Source organism: Agelaius phoeniceus, chromosome 9 (genome assembly GCF_051311805.1).
Source record: "Agelaius phoeniceus isolate bAgePho1 chromosome 9, bAgePho1.hap1, whole genome shotgun sequence".
NCBI lineage: Eukaryota > Metazoa > Chordata > Aves > Passeriformes > Icteridae > Agelaius > Agelaius phoeniceus.
Window position 1 is genome coordinate 12183151 of NC_135273.1, and position 16325 is coordinate 12199475.

At 44.2% G+C, this 16325-nt stretch overlaps 1 protein-coding gene across 6 annotated transcripts in view; it reads left to right on the forward strand.

Moving 5' to 3' along the window:
- The window catches only part of SH3PXD2A (SH3 and PX domains 2A), a 245734-nt gene that overhangs the window by 140637 nt on the left and 88772 nt on the right, over positions 1-16325 (forward strand). For 5 of the 6 annotated variants that reach the window (XM_077182919.1, XM_054637312.2, XM_054637313.2 and 2 more), the window contains one exon: positions 11036-11064. In XM_077182919.1, the coding sequence (XP_077039034.1) occupies positions 11036-11064 (29 nt within the window). Of the gene's footprint in view, positions 1-10671; positions 11065-16325 lie in introns of those variants that run through there. The other variant, XM_054637315.2, reaches the window with a different exon arrangement.

The window sequence follows — 16325 nt, forward strand, 5'->3', positions numbered from 1 at the left end:
CTTTAGCTGAATTTAAAGGTCTGATCCTATAACCAGCTGAATGGATGGAAGTAATTACATTCATTCATTATGCCTCTTCACTTCTATGAACATAGAACATGGAAAAAGATATTGGAAATGCCACACACACTCATTGGAGATGTATGAGGTGAATTAAAAGTTAATGTCTGGATGGAGAATTGAACAGGAATTACATAAAAAGAACAAGGAGAAGCTTTTTCCCTCATGATCACATCTGAAAAACATCCAAATTTGTATCTGAACCGGACAGCAAAATTTTTATCTTTTCAGACATTGCATTGTTTCATGTTGTGTGCAATCTGCATATGTTGTAAATGCATATAAAAAGATATTTTCTTCTGTTTTCCAGAGGTATTTATTATTTAATGCTGGTCACCATAGAAAGTCAGGTGACATGACTTGAGGTGTTTTGAGACAATTATGAGAGCATATATTTGAGGGTAACATGATTTTTTTTTTTTAATTTGCCCTTTTAATTGGGTAAGGTTCCAAAGAAAGTGTTAGGATGGATCCATACATGTAATAGCAAAACTAATGTTCTGCTTCTGCAAATTTAATTTTAAGTTCAGTATTATAATCTATCAAATACCAGTCAAGCAAAATTCACTGGAAGTTTTGGGTATAGGGCTATAAAACTTAGTGTGTATCTGTTTATCTTTAATTCCAGGAATCTTATAGTATGGATATCTGCAGTATATCCAGGGTGAAATAGCTGTTTTCTTTGTTTCCTTCCTAAAATGAACTGAGCATTGAGACTGAAACAATCTCTTACACCATCTTGAAGTACATGGCTTTTTTTATTTATTATTCCATACCCTGTTACAAAAAAGAGCATCTCCATTCACTCCTGGAGTGCTCAATAAATCCTTTCTCAGTGGGCCTGATACTTCCCAGGGTGGAATACTCTGGAAACTTTGTGATGCTTCTTTGCAAGTATCATGTAATTGTAAAAAAAAAAAAAAAAAAAAAAAAGGTAAAAAAAGTAAAAAAAACCTCCAAAAATAGTTGGACCTACTATCAGAAGTGGATATTTGAAAGGGGTTTGTTCACCTTGGAAAGTAACCTTAGTATTTGAAAGGTTTTATCTTTGGGAAGGTGTCTCTCTATTTTTCTCTCACAATTGGTGCCTGTCAATGATAATTTGGAATAATTTAATGAATCTCAACAGTTATATTGGGCAAGACAAATTTGGGACTTCTTTTTTCTTTTATGTTTTAATGTTAGAATCACAGAGGATGTTTTAAGACTGTCTGATCCTGGTAGGTAATCAGGGAAGACAAGTCTGCTTTTAGTAGTTGCCAATCCAGCAAAATTTACTAGCAATGTTTTGGAGTTTTACAGTGCCTGAAAAAAGCTCCATTCAAAGGATAGTGATTAGAGAAATTTCCTAGAGTTCATGAACTTGCAGTAGATCTTACATGCCATGATTTATGTCTCTTGACTAGAAAATTAAAGAACCCCATGACTTGAAAGATATTTCCATGTGCTGCTTTGTAAAAACAGGCAGAAAACAATTCCAAGTAATATAAAATTGGTGTCTTATAGAGAACTACAGTGCTTAGTATGATGAAAAGGCATTTGATGTTGCAAGACAGTGAACTGAGGACATGCTGCTGAGGCACATTTGGGAAGGAGCCCTGCTTTAATCTCCCTGCTCTGACTGAAGGAAATGTAAAGAGGAAAGGAAAGACTGCAGTCACCAGATGAAGCTGGAGTTCATGCTGTGGGCTTGATCTTGTCTTCCCACATGCATCATAAGTTTTTGCCTCTCTTGGAAAAAATATTTACCATTCTTAGGGCCATATGTGCAACAGATGATTTTAAAAATTCAGGGGAGAGATCTCCCACTAAAAAAGGATGTAAAACTAGGTAGGGCAATAGGGTATTTAGCAGTGCAAAGTAAGTACAGATGCAACAGCCATCTGCTGTCTGTGCTCACTGCAGTCCTAATCTTTCAGGTCCAACTGCCCTTGGACATGTAGCAGGAGCAGCAAGACAGAGAAGTGCAAGCATCATGTTGCTAAAAAGCCAGTTGAGTGTACAGAAGTACTACACACCAGAAAAACACAGCCAGAAAAAAAATGCAAAATTGTCCAATACCAAGCGTCTGGCACACTCTCCTTTGTACTGGGAGCCCAGAGGTCCAGCAGGGCTGGGGCCATGTCTGGAAATGCCTGTACATAAATCCTTACTTTGCCAAGTTAGAGACTTTAGAATGTCAAAAATGCCAGTGACAGCCTGGGATTTCCCTGTGTGAGCCTCCAGCATGAGAGCTGCTGCCAGCACTTGCACCAGGCACTGGGATGGGCTGTGGGGAATCCCAGGGAGAGATGAGGAACCCAGCACACACAGTGGGGTGGTTGTGAGGCTGGTGTGGGGCAAAAGAGAGTGCTCAGAGGAGGCTGTGAGTGGGTATCCTCATGCCTTGGGCAGTCAGAAAGCAAAGGACAGACAGGAAATTCTTCTGCTTTGTCTTCCTGTGAAAGGGTCCTGGTCCTATGGGTCTTCCAAAGGCTTGATGTCACCAGCCCTGTTCATCATGGGGAGCTGTATTCACAGGTGGGATTTGGTGTGTGAGGGGAATTGCATGTCCCAAGGGCTTTCTCTCAAGAGCAGGAGGAAGGCAGCCCAAACCACTGTTGTTTGGGTCACTTCTGCTTTTTCAGGTCTCTCTGCCCAAGATGAGGAGTGAGAAGAATTGGGAATGTCTTTGCTCAGCAACCCCTAAGCAAAGCAGCTGCAGCTGCAGCACTTACACCACTGGCCACAGGCACTTTGCAATGGCTCCTGCTGGCATCTGTCCCCTGGTGGGAACAGACCTGCTCCAACCTGTGCCCAGGGCTTGTTGGATGCCTCTGGCAGGTCAGGTCAAGCCATCAAAACTTTTAGGTGCTCACTCCTATTAAACACACCTAATTTTATAAGATACTCATCAATATGCTCCAAATGCTCTCTATTAAAGAATTGCATGCTTGTTTCCTTGAATATCTGCTGGAAACAGCTTAGGTAAACAGCTTAGACAAGGGAATCTCAGTACCCTTTACAAAAAAAAAAAATATCCTATAGGTTGCCTCTTTAAGTCCTGGATGCACATGTGGGAGAATTGGGGATGATGAAGTATTCACTCAGATTGCTGGTTTCCGCTGCATTGAAGTCAGAGACATTGAAGGCACTACAGCATTTATAACTGATTTCCTGAACAGTGTAGTAAATAGAGATGAGAGCCCTTTTCTTGTAACTCACATGTGCAACAGAAATCACTTAGCTAACATAAATCAGGACTAAATTGCTTTTAAAGGCTCACAAAACATTTCTGAAAGAGACAGGATGAGGAAACCATTTGCCACAGTGGAGTATGTCCCCATGATGAGTCCTATTAAAGCTTGATCAAAGAGCCTTATTGGCTTTTCATTAGAGCCTGGTTATGTACAGTTGAAATTCAGCAGTGATTTCAACAGAATAGGCACAGAAATATGCACAGGAGGTAAATTTAAGCAGGACTCTAGACCATGAAAGTACGTGATTAAGGACAATTTAATGTGCTGAGTAATGCAGTGTGATTTGGATGTAATTTATCCTAATCCAGTCTGATCTTTTACAGGAGAATATATTATAAGGCCACAATTAGGTGAGACCTGGGCCCCATCTGGCCTCCTGTCTCCTACAGTGGCTTACAGCCAATACAAGAAACAAAGCAAATACAGAGTGAACTTCCCTTGTGTATCCTCTCTGTTTCTGGCATTCAGCCGCTGTGGGACTCTTCGGGTCAAAACATCCAGAGCATGGAGTACAATAGCCACCATTTATCCTTGCTTCATGAATTTATCTCATTGCTTTTTGAACCCATGCCTGGTTTTGGTGATTACAAAGTCTAACGCCAGTGAGTACCATGATTCAGCTGTGTTACATGCAGAAGCTCTTCTCTTACTTTGATTTAAACTGCTGTGCTCCAATTGTTCTTCCTGGGGCAGTAATTCAGGGGCAAAAGCCTTTTTGGACAAGCTGTGTCTGGAGCTGAGTTGAGTCTTGGTCATCTGTCACTTGGGAGTTTTCTCCTCTTCCTTCCCTCTCTCCATTTCCAAGGACTTTCTGGGATGGGCATTTTGGGGGTGACATTGTTAGTTCTGTGCATGCTGTGGTGGGGGTGATGGCATCCTGCCTCTCATGAGCAGGCACAGCCTGCCTGGCCAGGGGTGATGCCTCCTTTGGGGAGGTCACCCATAGGGACAGGGAGGTGGAGGAGACAGTGGCAGGCACTGCACACACAGCTCTGGGCAGAGTTAGTGTGACACAGCAGAAGATGTCCCCAGAGAGGGACAGCAGTGGGGACTCTTTGGGCTGCAGTTTAGAAACCCAAATGGACAATGTGCTTGCTAACCAGAGATTGGATCAACATCTGCAGAAACGAGAATTTGAGCCCACCCTCAAATCAGGGAGGGCTCAAGAAAATGAAGTAAAGATTCAAAGCCTGTGCAGACTTCTTAAGCTCTTAATCAGATTCATATGATGTATATGCAAGCTCATTAGCCCGACCAGTTTATAAGGTACATTTGAATTTATTACTCTGATACTCAATACTTAATTTGTAACTGTGATTAGATGCATCTTTTAAACATGTTGTATCTGCATGTAGCTGTTTGTAATAAAATCCCCAAGTGAAGGGCATAACTGGAAAACCTGCACATGAGAATGATTAATTTTTATTAACTTGTTTTTATCACTCAGCATTTATGCTGTAAAGGCTATAATAAAGTGACACATGCTTGGTCATTGTAAGACAGAGATAAATTTGGCCTCCCCACAAGGGACAAGCAGGGTCAGTTTAGAGGAGGTGAAGAACACATCCACCCAGAGTTCTTGCTAAGGTAAATAAGTTTTTCTGTCCTGTGGAGAAATTTGCCATCTGTAAGAATAAACAAGGTAAACCAGAAACAGATGAGGATGTGACTCTTAGGCAAGACCTTGTTTTTATACTTCTTTCCAGGAAAAACTTGCTATAAACATTTGTGTTGTCCTTTTCAAGGCTGCTGAGGCCTTGCAGTAGAGGATCACATGGCCTTAGCTCATTGCTCCAGTGCTCTGCAGCCCCCAGCCTGTGCTGAGCCATCTCTCCCTGGTGCCAGAGAGGCTGGGCTTTGCTGTCAGAGCGCCCTCCCTGTACCTCACAGCCTGGTGAAACGCTGAATGTGCATTTTCAAAGCTCTGTCTTCCTCCAGGAGGATAATTTCATCATAAAAATATAATTGTAAAAATGCGAGAGGCTAATTCTGCATTTCTTTAGCCTGAGCCAAATACTAAAGTTGCTCTCTGGAGCCAAGCAATCAACTTCACTGCTGAGGAATCCTGGGACAAAAATCTGTGGCATTTCTTACTCATTTAGGGAAAGGGTTGGGTGCCTCAAACCCATCTCTTGTCCTTCTAACACCCATTCTACACAAGAAAGAAATGGCTGCTGCTCTTAAGCACAGTGTGTCCATGTGAGGCTGAGATGGCCCATGGGGATGTCACTTGTCCTGGAGTTGTCTGCATCCCCTGCACTTTGGACTTGGTGGGGGGCTAATCTCCAGGATAAGTGCAGAACAGAGAATACTGTTGTATCCTCTAACCTTGTCCTGCACCTCTGCCTCATGATAGAAATCCATGGATTCAGGTACAGGGAGCATTGCTGGAGAGGAGACAGTGTCCATCTCCTTCCAACCTTGGCTTTTTTGTGCAAGCTAAGGTTACTGGTATGGGGGAGATCTCTTCTGCACTTAATAAGTTTTGCAGTGTTGTGCTTGGAGTTTCACAGGGAGAACTTTGGTTGAATTTTAAGTTGCTGTGTTCAAGCAAGCTGTCAGATGTCACTAAAGCACTAAATCAAGATCTCCAGTTGGGTCCTGGTGAGCCAAACTGGGCCACCTTTGTTATGAATGCAGAGAAAGTCACTGCAGCCTAAGCAGAAGTATAGAACACATAAAGCTGGGCTGTTTGGTCTGCAGACACGCTGTGAAGACAACAGGAAGGTGACAGGAAAGCAAAATCCTTTCATTTGCTTTGTCCCTTTTGTGTTAAGGATGTGATTGCACAACAGTGGTTTACACTTAGCAGCAGCAGGGGCCATGTCCAGCCAGTGAGAAATGCTTGGGGTGGGAGTCAGGTCGACAGATTCTCTTCTTGCCCCACAAGTCCCTCTTGCTCGCGGCAAGGAATTCTGGAGTCTTGGGACCACCACAATGGGGCCCTTTCTCACAGGGCTGGAAAGCTCGAGCTGTGCTCAGAAAGGACAGATTCATGGTGGAGAGGGCTCCACAATGCAACGATTTATGTCAGGAAATGAACAGAATGCTTTCTAAAAAAAAATGAAGAAGGAAAAAAGCCTTCATCTGTTTCTTTGGCTCAGGGAAGAGATCAGCTGTGGTTTCATGATATCAGAGCATGGAATGCTGTAGGGGGAAAATGTATAGCTGTGTGCATCCATCTGTTTGAGTTTCTATTCCCAATGCATAACACACAGAGTTAATTTTGCTTAATTTTGTGTCATATGGGTCTCAGAGCTCAGTGGGAATGGAGATGCCTTCATGCACGTGGTTCAGCTTTTGCACTCTGAGTACCACGAGTATGAATTACAACCCTGCACTCTCCATATAGCTCCTGTGTGTTTGGATAATATTAATGTGTTAGGTGCTCCTCCAGCCATAGTCCTTGGGGACAGGCAGGTGCCAGTTCTCAGTCACACTTGGTTTTGTGCCTTGTCTCAAATAGAAAATGTCAGTCTGGCTGTTGATGAAAATAAGGGGCATTTCAAGATGCAAATATATTCTCAAGGCTCAAGTTCCTGTGTACATAAAGAGTAGTAGCAAAGTATTTTTGTATTGGTTTACTTTAAAAATAGTGTCACAGAATGTGATAGCAGTGCTAAGAAAAACAGTTTGTGAAAAAGCCATCTTCATTACTGACTGCAAACTTAAGTGTTGGGAAGGACAGAGTGGACTTCCTTGTAAAACTAGTTCTGTGCTTTTAATCTGCCTGGCAAATCATTTGTGATTAAATGATAATCTGAGCTGTTTGCTTGAAATGTCATATATCTCCACCACAGTCTGCCCACACCACTAGAGACTTTTAGGAATTAAGGAGCCTGGGAACAGAAATGACTACAATGTACTTAAACATGAATTAGCAAAAGCCAACAAATACAGAACAATTTCAATTTATGTATTAAAACACTCTCGAGGATACAGGCTGACCTCCATTACTCAGGGTTTGTCACTGTCTCATCTCCTTCAAACAGCAAGCACTGAGAAAGAGACAGGAAGATGATTTTCTCTCCCTTTAGCTTCTGTCCCGTCTGCTGCAGTTCTGCTGTGCAGCTCCCCCAGCCGTGCTGCTCCGTGGGTCTGACAGCTCCTCATGTTTTGCAGGCACTGTTTTCCCTCATAACTGAAACTCATGGTTGTCTGAAATCTTTGCTAAATGAGTTGAAGCCAAGCCTTGCTTTACTGAGAGGCAGAGGCCCTGGGCTAAAGTGTGACGTATCTGGGAAAGGAGGAATCCCAGAGAGTGAACTTTCTGGGTCTGCTGTCCCACATCAAGGGGGAGAAGCTTTCAAAAGAGTCTTTGCACCATGGGTCCCACAGGGATGAGGCCCCCTGACTGAGCCCATCACCTCCAAGGGAAGCTGATCCTGCAGGAGGCTTCTGCAGACTTGCCAGATCTCCAGAGGGGATGCAGGAGAAACCCTCTGGGACAGATATAAATCAAACTGAATTAGAAAATAGATAGGCACAGCTGTCACCAATACACCTAGTCACCTCCAGTCTTCTCCACCTGGAACATTTCTTAGTCTCCATTGAAAAAATGTCGGGATACTCCTCACTTTTTAAACAACTTTCTGATTGTGCCACTGTTTGTGTGTATCTGTATGTATTCGGATAGATCAAAACACATGTGCACACACATCAATGTTTATTAACTCTCACTGAATACAGCAGCAAAGTCAGTCCCTAAAGATGTGCCATAAAACTTTTCCATAACATTGTTAATACAACCTTCATATTTAAATTAGATTGCAAGTGACATATTAATTCAACATAAGATCTTTTTATGATTCAGAAATTTCCAGACTGTGGATAGCTTTAATGTGCTAACAAGGCAGTTAGCTTTATAGCAATGTCCATGGTCCTCCTTTCACATTCATTGCTAGATTTCAAATTAGTAATGTTATCTTGGGGTAATGCTGATGAGAAAGGAGATCCAGCTTCCCTCTCCTTTGTCATTGAAGGAGAGTATCCAGCTTGTGTGACGTGCTTGGCACCAGCTATGTTTTAATACCATCAGCAGCAGGAAATATTTTCTTTGCCAGTAATGAGGCTTAGCATCAGCTAAAGGTGGTGCCCCCACAGAAAGACTTTAAACAAAATTGCTAGATTCTAATTCAGAAAAGGGTAGAGATATACTATTTTTGAGATAGGTGTTTGTTCAGTATGGAGTGATCCTGGATGATGAAGAGATCTGCCAGAGCTACTTTTAGTTCCTCCTGCTGCTTTCATTGTTATTCTTGTAGCTGTGGCTGGCAGTGGAGTTAGGATGGTGCTGTCTGTTCTCATATAGAAATGGAAGGACAATGGAAATACGTGTGTGTATAAAGATGAAAAGATAAAAAGAGCAAGAGCTGAAAAGAAAGTGAGCTTCCCTGCATAACTACAGATGTGACATTGATTGTGCCTTTCCTTGGAAGGGTTTTTCTTCTGCAAGACCACATTTTTTGTCTGATCTAAGGGTTAATGGTGTGCCAGGTGCAGTCTGGGTTGCAGGAGATCAGAGTTTCTACTTGGAAATTGTTACAGTTAAGAGAAACCATTAAATAATTTCCTTTATTGCTTTGGAGATAAACCAATACCTCACAATTAATGCTTCATTGAAAACAGTGAGGCTGAGAGGTATTACCCATATATATCATCACTTGGGAGAGGGAAGATACATCAATGAGTCATATGCAGGATAGTAAGACATTAAAAAAATTAAACATGGAGTCAGGCAGGGCTCCTTGCTGCTGCTGCTATTGCAAAACAGCAATCCAGGCTTTCTTCTTTAGCAGGAAAGAGGTGAAGAATATGTACACAAAGAGCGCTTTACACAGCCAGAGAGATTATTTGCTATATCTTCTTTGCTTTCTACTTTTTTTTTTTTTTTTTTTGTCCTTGCTGGGAGGAACAAGTTTTGGATTTCAGTTTCACTGTGGAGATGAAGATTTTATTTCAAGCTTCATTTTATTTGATACTGCTTTCCTCTGACTTAATGAGTGAAATGTGGGTGTACAAAAAAGTAATAAGACAGGGAGATACAGGGTACCTGGGGTTTTTTCAGGAACTCTAAAATCAGAACCCAATTAAAGTTGACTTTAAAACTTACAGAAAGACTAGATGAAAAGAAGAAAGCTAGCCCCACAGGTTGTTTGGCTTTTCTTTTTTTTTTTTCATTAAGCCTTGTGAATTAGTGGTGGTAGTGATGCAAATAACTATTTTATAATGATAAATTAATTTATTTCATTAAGTATCAACCAATCATTACCTCATTTCTAATCATGTGAATTGCGTTCTGCACGCCAGGAGAGCTGTATTGACAGCTCCACAAAGCTCCAGACTGGCATGGGAGCCAAGCTGAGGTAGAGAACTACATTTTGGGGATTGTACCATCCCTGGCTTGGTCTGAGGGATCTCTGTTTCAGGCACCATATAGAGTAATTATATTTGCATATGATATCACTTCTGTAGAAGAAGCAACTTATTCATGAGCAGTAGCATCATCACATCAAATACAGCTGCAGATATGGCTGAGAAAACAACCATTTAATTGAAGTAGAAATGACACTGGGAAATTAAAAGAGGGTGCAAAAGATTCCCAATTGTTACTCACTAGAAACAAATCTTAAACATGTAAGGCATGGGGATGCGCACAAAATTCTGGGAGAAACAGAATTTACAGGTACACATAACTCTGCCCTCGAGGCAGCTTTGGGGGCTCTTCAGCTGAGCCCCCAGACTCTCCTTAAATAAACAGTTTGGGCTAATCCCTCTCTGATGCTCTGGAGGATGGAGCAAGGGACAAAACCCCACTTCTGGCAGCCCAGCCCCCAAAGCGTAGAGGCTCCTGCCTGCCCCTCTGGTGGATTCCTGCGAGGAGAACCTGCCATGGGGGGTTCTGCCCACGTGAGCTCTGCCAGGTGCGGGGGGCACCGTGCGGGCACAGCGGCGCTGCCCTGCCCGGGCTGGGGCTCACCGGCTGCGGAGAGCGCCCGGGAAAGCACGGCCCTCAGCCAAGTATTCCTGTCCTCAGTTCTGCTTATCCCCAATCAGTTCTTGCAGCTCCTTCTGTAATTTCTTCCCCTCCCATAGCAGCTGTCTGGGGTTTCAGCTGTTTTGCATGAGTGGAGATGCCAGCACCCTTTAAATCACTATGGAAAAGTAAGGGTGCGCGTTCTGTCCTGGGAGAAAGAAGAAAAGACAGAGTTTGGGGTTTGTTTGGTTGGTTTTTTCCCTTGTGCTTTCCACTTGCGCTTGTCAGAGATACCTAGTAGAGGACTGGAGGTTATTCACAAATTAATTAGCCCCGGGACTACCAGCAGCGCCAGCTCAGCCTGGAGCCGCCGCATCCCTGCAGCAAACAGTTCCCACCCCCGCTCCTCTGCGGGGGCACGCTAAGGGTTAATCCAGTAGCTGTGCATTTAACAGCACAATTTAAAGGGGAAAAAATGACAGCCCTCTCCCCTGCCTCGGCGGCGGTGGATGGTTCGCTCTGCCCGGCTGATCACATGCTCCGAGCCCCCGGTGCTGCCGCAGCCCCGCCGGTGCTGCCCAGGGGCCGGCGCTGCCCGCGCCCCCCGCCCGTGCCCGGCCGCCCTCACCTCCGCTCCGAGGGAGGGAGAGAGGGCGCAGCACCAGCCCTGGAGCGTATGGGTGGAAATTTGGGAGGCACCCGTTCTCTCAGCACCGTTCCCAGCTCTAACCATGTCTATTTGTTGTTGTCTGTTTTTCAGGGACTATGGATCTTCAAAGAGGAAATCAGGTAAGACACCAGGCTTTTTTATGTGCTGCATGATTCTAGAGAGGTCCTTACCCCCTGCTTTTCCCCTTCTGTTTATCTTGTGTGGTGTGAAATTGTGTAGCAGTTTAACTTTTCATTGCTGAATCCTGGCTAGAGATAAGCATCAATTTCTTTCCTTTGAGCTGTATAGAAGAACTGCATCTGTATGCTATATAGTTATATATATACTATATACTGTATATAGTATTGCAGTTAAAATTACTGCTCTTCTCTAACTGTATTGATACAGCTCCATCTCTAATGTGAGATGATAATTGTATTACATTTCTTTATTTTTCATTGCAAATGGTCAAAGTGCAGAGTCAGAGTTGGGGTTCTTTTCTGGAGGGGAAGGATATCTTTTTCTCTGCTGATTTGGATTTTTTTGTCTTGCCTTTCCAAAATGCTCTGGTGAGGCTTCTGATGCAAAATGTTCTGGGTTTGGGCTGCCTCAAAGGCTGTAGCTCAGTGTTTTGTTCCTAAAATCCTGGATTGAAATGTCCTATAAAACTCTGATTTGAGACTATATAAATCCAATTTTACCCCTCCCCATGTAGCTCTTAGTGATTTTTACAGATGTGTTTTCAATAGGGATGTGCAATTATGGGCCTCTGGGTTTGGCTGCTCTGAGCTGGATGTGTCAGGGCTTTCTATTTTTTTCATTTTTTTTTTCCCTAAGCACCATTGAGCACCTGCAACTCTCATTGACTTTGTTTGGAACCTTGGATGCTTCAAAGTGCATTCAGGGCATCCAAAGAGAAGCCTTTCAAACCAATACTGACTCCTGGAAAACTCTGGCCTGTGTGCAGGGAGAGGAGGATTTTTTTTCTTCCTGCTTTTTAAGATGATAAAGAAACACTGCAGTGGCTTAGTCTCTGGAAGGGAAGATGAATGTAATATACTGGACTGCAATGAATATCACTGTCTAGATTGATTTGTTGGATAATTATGAGGGCTTTTAAGCTGCCATCCTATAATAAGCTAAGTGATGCACTAAAGAGAAGCTGTTGCTTAACCCTATTGGCCTGGGTATCAATTGGCCTTTGCAGGCCAATACTTTTGGTACCTTTCCTTGAATTTTCCTGAGGTGGGGGGGGGTGGTAGTGAAGAGGCAAGCATGGTACAAGGTGCTGGTCCCACAAATAAATTAGGGCATGCTTGGTCTTCTTAATCTCCTGCAAAGCTTCTGTCTGGGTTGCACTTCTAGGACTTGTTAAATGTAATATTAAGGAAAGTGTGTGTTCACAACAGCCTGTGAATTAAGTTGGCAGCAGCACCTTCTCTAGAGGGGCTGACCATAAATAAAAAAGTCCAAGTGACTTGGTAGAGGGCAGAGCTGAGTGTGGGAGTTCCTGGCTCAGTGCCACATCCTGAGCACTGGGGGCTTTTGGGCCATGTACAAATCTTTGAAAAACGTTGCTGAAGTCTCTGGGGCAGCCTGATTTAGCACTGACCTGGAACAGCAGCATTAGGAGACACGGAGAGCTTTGGGCTCAGTGCACCAGTTTTCATGAAAGAGTATTGCAATTCATGTGCAAGAGATGTGAGGAACTGCTTTGGGAGTGGAAGGAAACTGCTGCCTCTCCATTCCTGTGGCTCTGGGAGCAAGTTGGAGCTGATCTGCCATGACATCATGAGAAAAGCAGTTGAGTCAGTGTAGCTGAGATGCCATTTGTGGGTGCTCTGCCCTGCTGGACTCTTTGGCCCCCTGCCCTGAGGACCCCAAGTGACATGGTCATTCATCCCTGCCAGGGGCACTCAGGTTGGGCTCCCTCCTTTGGCTGTCCCAGCTCCAAGTGCTGCCAGATCTCCTTCTGCACTTCTTTCCTTTTTGGCGCTGGGCTGTTTGTGCAGCCAGGGCTTGGACACACTGGAGCTGAGGGACACTTTCTCCACTCGCCCCGTACAAAGAGGAATGTGAACCAGCACTGTGAACAAATGGAGCTGCATAAAGGGACTCTGTTCTCAGCCATCTTCTTGCTTGATTTTGGAATGGCAGAGGAATGCTTCCTTCTGTTTGGAGCTGGATGAGGAATGCTTCCTTCTGTTTGGAGCTGGATGTTGTGGGAGCACGCACGCAATGAGCAAAGGAATATGCCAAGGGCATTGCCAGTTACAGCCTCTAACAAAGATCAGCTGTATGACACTTGAAAAAGGGATGGGGTAAATAAGCACAGATTTTCAGGATTGCTGTGATGGTCTTTTAAGATAACAAACAGCTTCGAAATGCAGTTTCTTCTGTAGGTGCAGATCATGAAACTACTGCATCTGTAAGCAAGAGACAAATAGGCATTTTTAAATGCAAGCACCTCCCAACAAATGAGACCTTATGAACATCCTGTGTCTTGACCAAAGATGTGCTGGGAGGAGGCTGCTGGGTGTGAGCACAGCTGTCCCACACTGTCCAGCAGGAATCCCACAGCTGCTGTGTCTCAGGCATGTGCAGGCATGACACGAGCGTGGCCGATTGCAGAAACATTCAGAGAATGCCTCAGACAGCCAACATCACCTCTACCCTGACCTCTGCCTTGCCAGAGTGAGTGTCTAGCTAGTCCTCTGCTCACCCCTCAGAGCAGGGAGAAACTGGATAAGTTCAGAGTTTAATAGGAGTTATGGAAACATTTACCACTGCAGTTGATGCTGGTTGTAAACATTTGAGACCTTCTGAACCAAATGCAATAGCATGGCATGTCCTTAGCTAAACAAAAGGGAGTCTGATGCTGATCTGGGGCATCTCTGCATGCCAGCCCTGAGCCAGGCTTCCTCTTGTGCAAAGGGCTGTGTAAACACACAGCCCTTTGCTTGGATGTGATCTAATTATAAATGCTTTAACCTGCAGCCAGCTCAGAGACCTGGGGCTCTGTGAAGGCACAGACATTTGCTGTGGCCTGAAATGCCACATGTGCTGGTACCTTGGACTTGGGGGTCTTTATTTGACACACTGCAGAGCTGCTCAGAAAGCTGCCTTCATGTTTCCAGGCAATTGAATTGTTGCTCTCTGACCATCTGTCAGTGCTGGAGAGCCCTCAGTGCAACTGTGAGGAGAGGTTACATGAGTATATTCTGTACACTTGCAACAAACGGGCTCTTCTTGGTCCACCCAAAGACCCTCTGCATCAAAATGGGAAGGAATTACTTTTCAAACTCCAATTTGTCAATTGCATTAGCCAAGTGAGCAGCTACTCATTTGTCACTCAAAATAGTCATTACTTCTATGCTGGCATCCATTGTGTGGTTTTTCTGTCCTCAAATCAAAATAAGGGTAGAATTGCTGCAAATCTAGGAATGGATATTTGTATGGTACATTACAAGCAACAGATTAGGTTAATCCATTCTGCAAACCCTACCAGCTACCATCTGTGCATGGTGAACTAATTAACCCTTGAGATATCTGCTAATCCTGATGTGGCTTATAAAACCAGTTGGAGTATGTTTCTCCCCAAAGATATCATTGTGTCACCCACCACACAAACCCCCTTGCTGGCTAGAGAAAGCTGCAGACTCCTGGAGTAAGATCTTGCCCTCTCCCCTTGCTGAGAATCTTTCCTGCCTGGTTTCATGCCAAAGCAGTCAGGTCCCAGTCACGAAGCTGAAGCATCTGAAGCATCATTGCCTGTTGTTTGGTGGCAACAGGGAGCTGGTGTGGGCTTCACAACTTTTCTGCACTGAGTCTCAGTGCTTCTCAACTACTGAGAGGACTCTCTTTGCTAACCTTGAGGTCAGATCCAGCACAAGAGGTGCTTTCAAATTGATCTCTGTCACCTGCCTTGTAGGTGACCAAGCCCTTGTGGTCACAACTCTCCATATGTCTGGGCAGGAGCACTGCTGGCCACCCCCTTCTGGAACCATAACCAAACTGCCCCTGCTCTGACTGCCCACCTTGCTGCTGGCTTCAAGCCTTGGCTTCCTCTGGCACCTTGGTGCTATGCTGTAGGAAGCTCCTCCAAGTGAGGGGAATAAGCTTTAATAAAATGGAAATTATGGCTCCGTCAGTCCTGCAGTGTTTCCTTTCCCTCACTGTTCAGATCCTGTCTGCATGGAGCTGGCTGTGCTTTGGCTGAGTCTGGCAGCTGAAGCCTATTTTAAGTAGTAATTGGGCACTTAAAATATGTAATTAATGATTTGGTTCAAGCCAGTGTTGCCTCAGGATGCTGAGGATGCCTCAGGATGCTGAAGCTTCCTTGAATGAGTAAACCATCTTTCAGCTGGGTTTCCCTGTCCAGTTTTTGGACTAGCAAGATTATGGCTACACACAGCCAACAATCACTGTTTTCTTTCCCTCCTGTAATCTAAAACTAGGAAGGATATATCTGCTGGCAAGTAAATAAAAACTTCAGAGTCCATTGGAAGATAATTCACAAACTTTTTATAGAAACATCTGTAATGCTGTCTTTTCCCTCAGTGGGGAAATTACTAAGCAGAGTTGAGAGAGTTTCAGCCATGACAGAAGTGGGGCCTCAAGTGAGAAACAAGCAGATTGTTGTAAAAACACCAAGGGCCCTGGTGGCTGATCACTTTGTGGGATGCTGCCTAGGAATTATGGGTGGAGCTAATGGCCCAAGTTGCTTCTTCAGCCTAATTCTTCATTACTAGAGAAACTTTCTTTCTTGCCCTCGTGCACCAAGGATGTGCACTCTGTCAGCTTCAGGGACTGCCTTAATTGCTGTTTCTTTGCATTATTTGGGGTAGGTTTTTTTCTGCTTCCTTTGTAATTACCCAGGGAAATGGCTCAACTTGTGGCTTTTTCTGTCCTTGCAGCTGAGCTATGCTCTTCACTTCAGAGCTTAACCTTTCTAACCCTGTCACTCTGCATGTGTCTATCCTGCACTTAGAGTTCCACGGCGTGTCTTGCTCACTATCTTTTTTTTTCCTTTTCATAAATGAGCTTTATTTTCTTGACATAGTCTGAGCTGCCTCCTTTAAGACAATGTGGAGAAAATGAATAGTGTGTGCCACCCCTTCTGTGCTTAATTATTCAATGGGGTGACAAATGTGTGAGCTCCCAGCTGGACCAGCAGGGTTATGTGGCTGGAGCTGGTTTTACCTGTTGCAGGACAGAGGTGGTGACCCTGGGAACAAAGCTTGGTTGATGGAATTGAGTGTGGAGGTCTCTGCCAGCTTCACAGGCCTGTGGCAAGCACTTAGCTACACATAGGTACAGGGTGAGCAGGGAATGTACAGCCTCCAGCCCTGGCAGGTGTTTTGTAATATTTGTGGGAAATGGCTGAAGTAGAGGGAGAAGG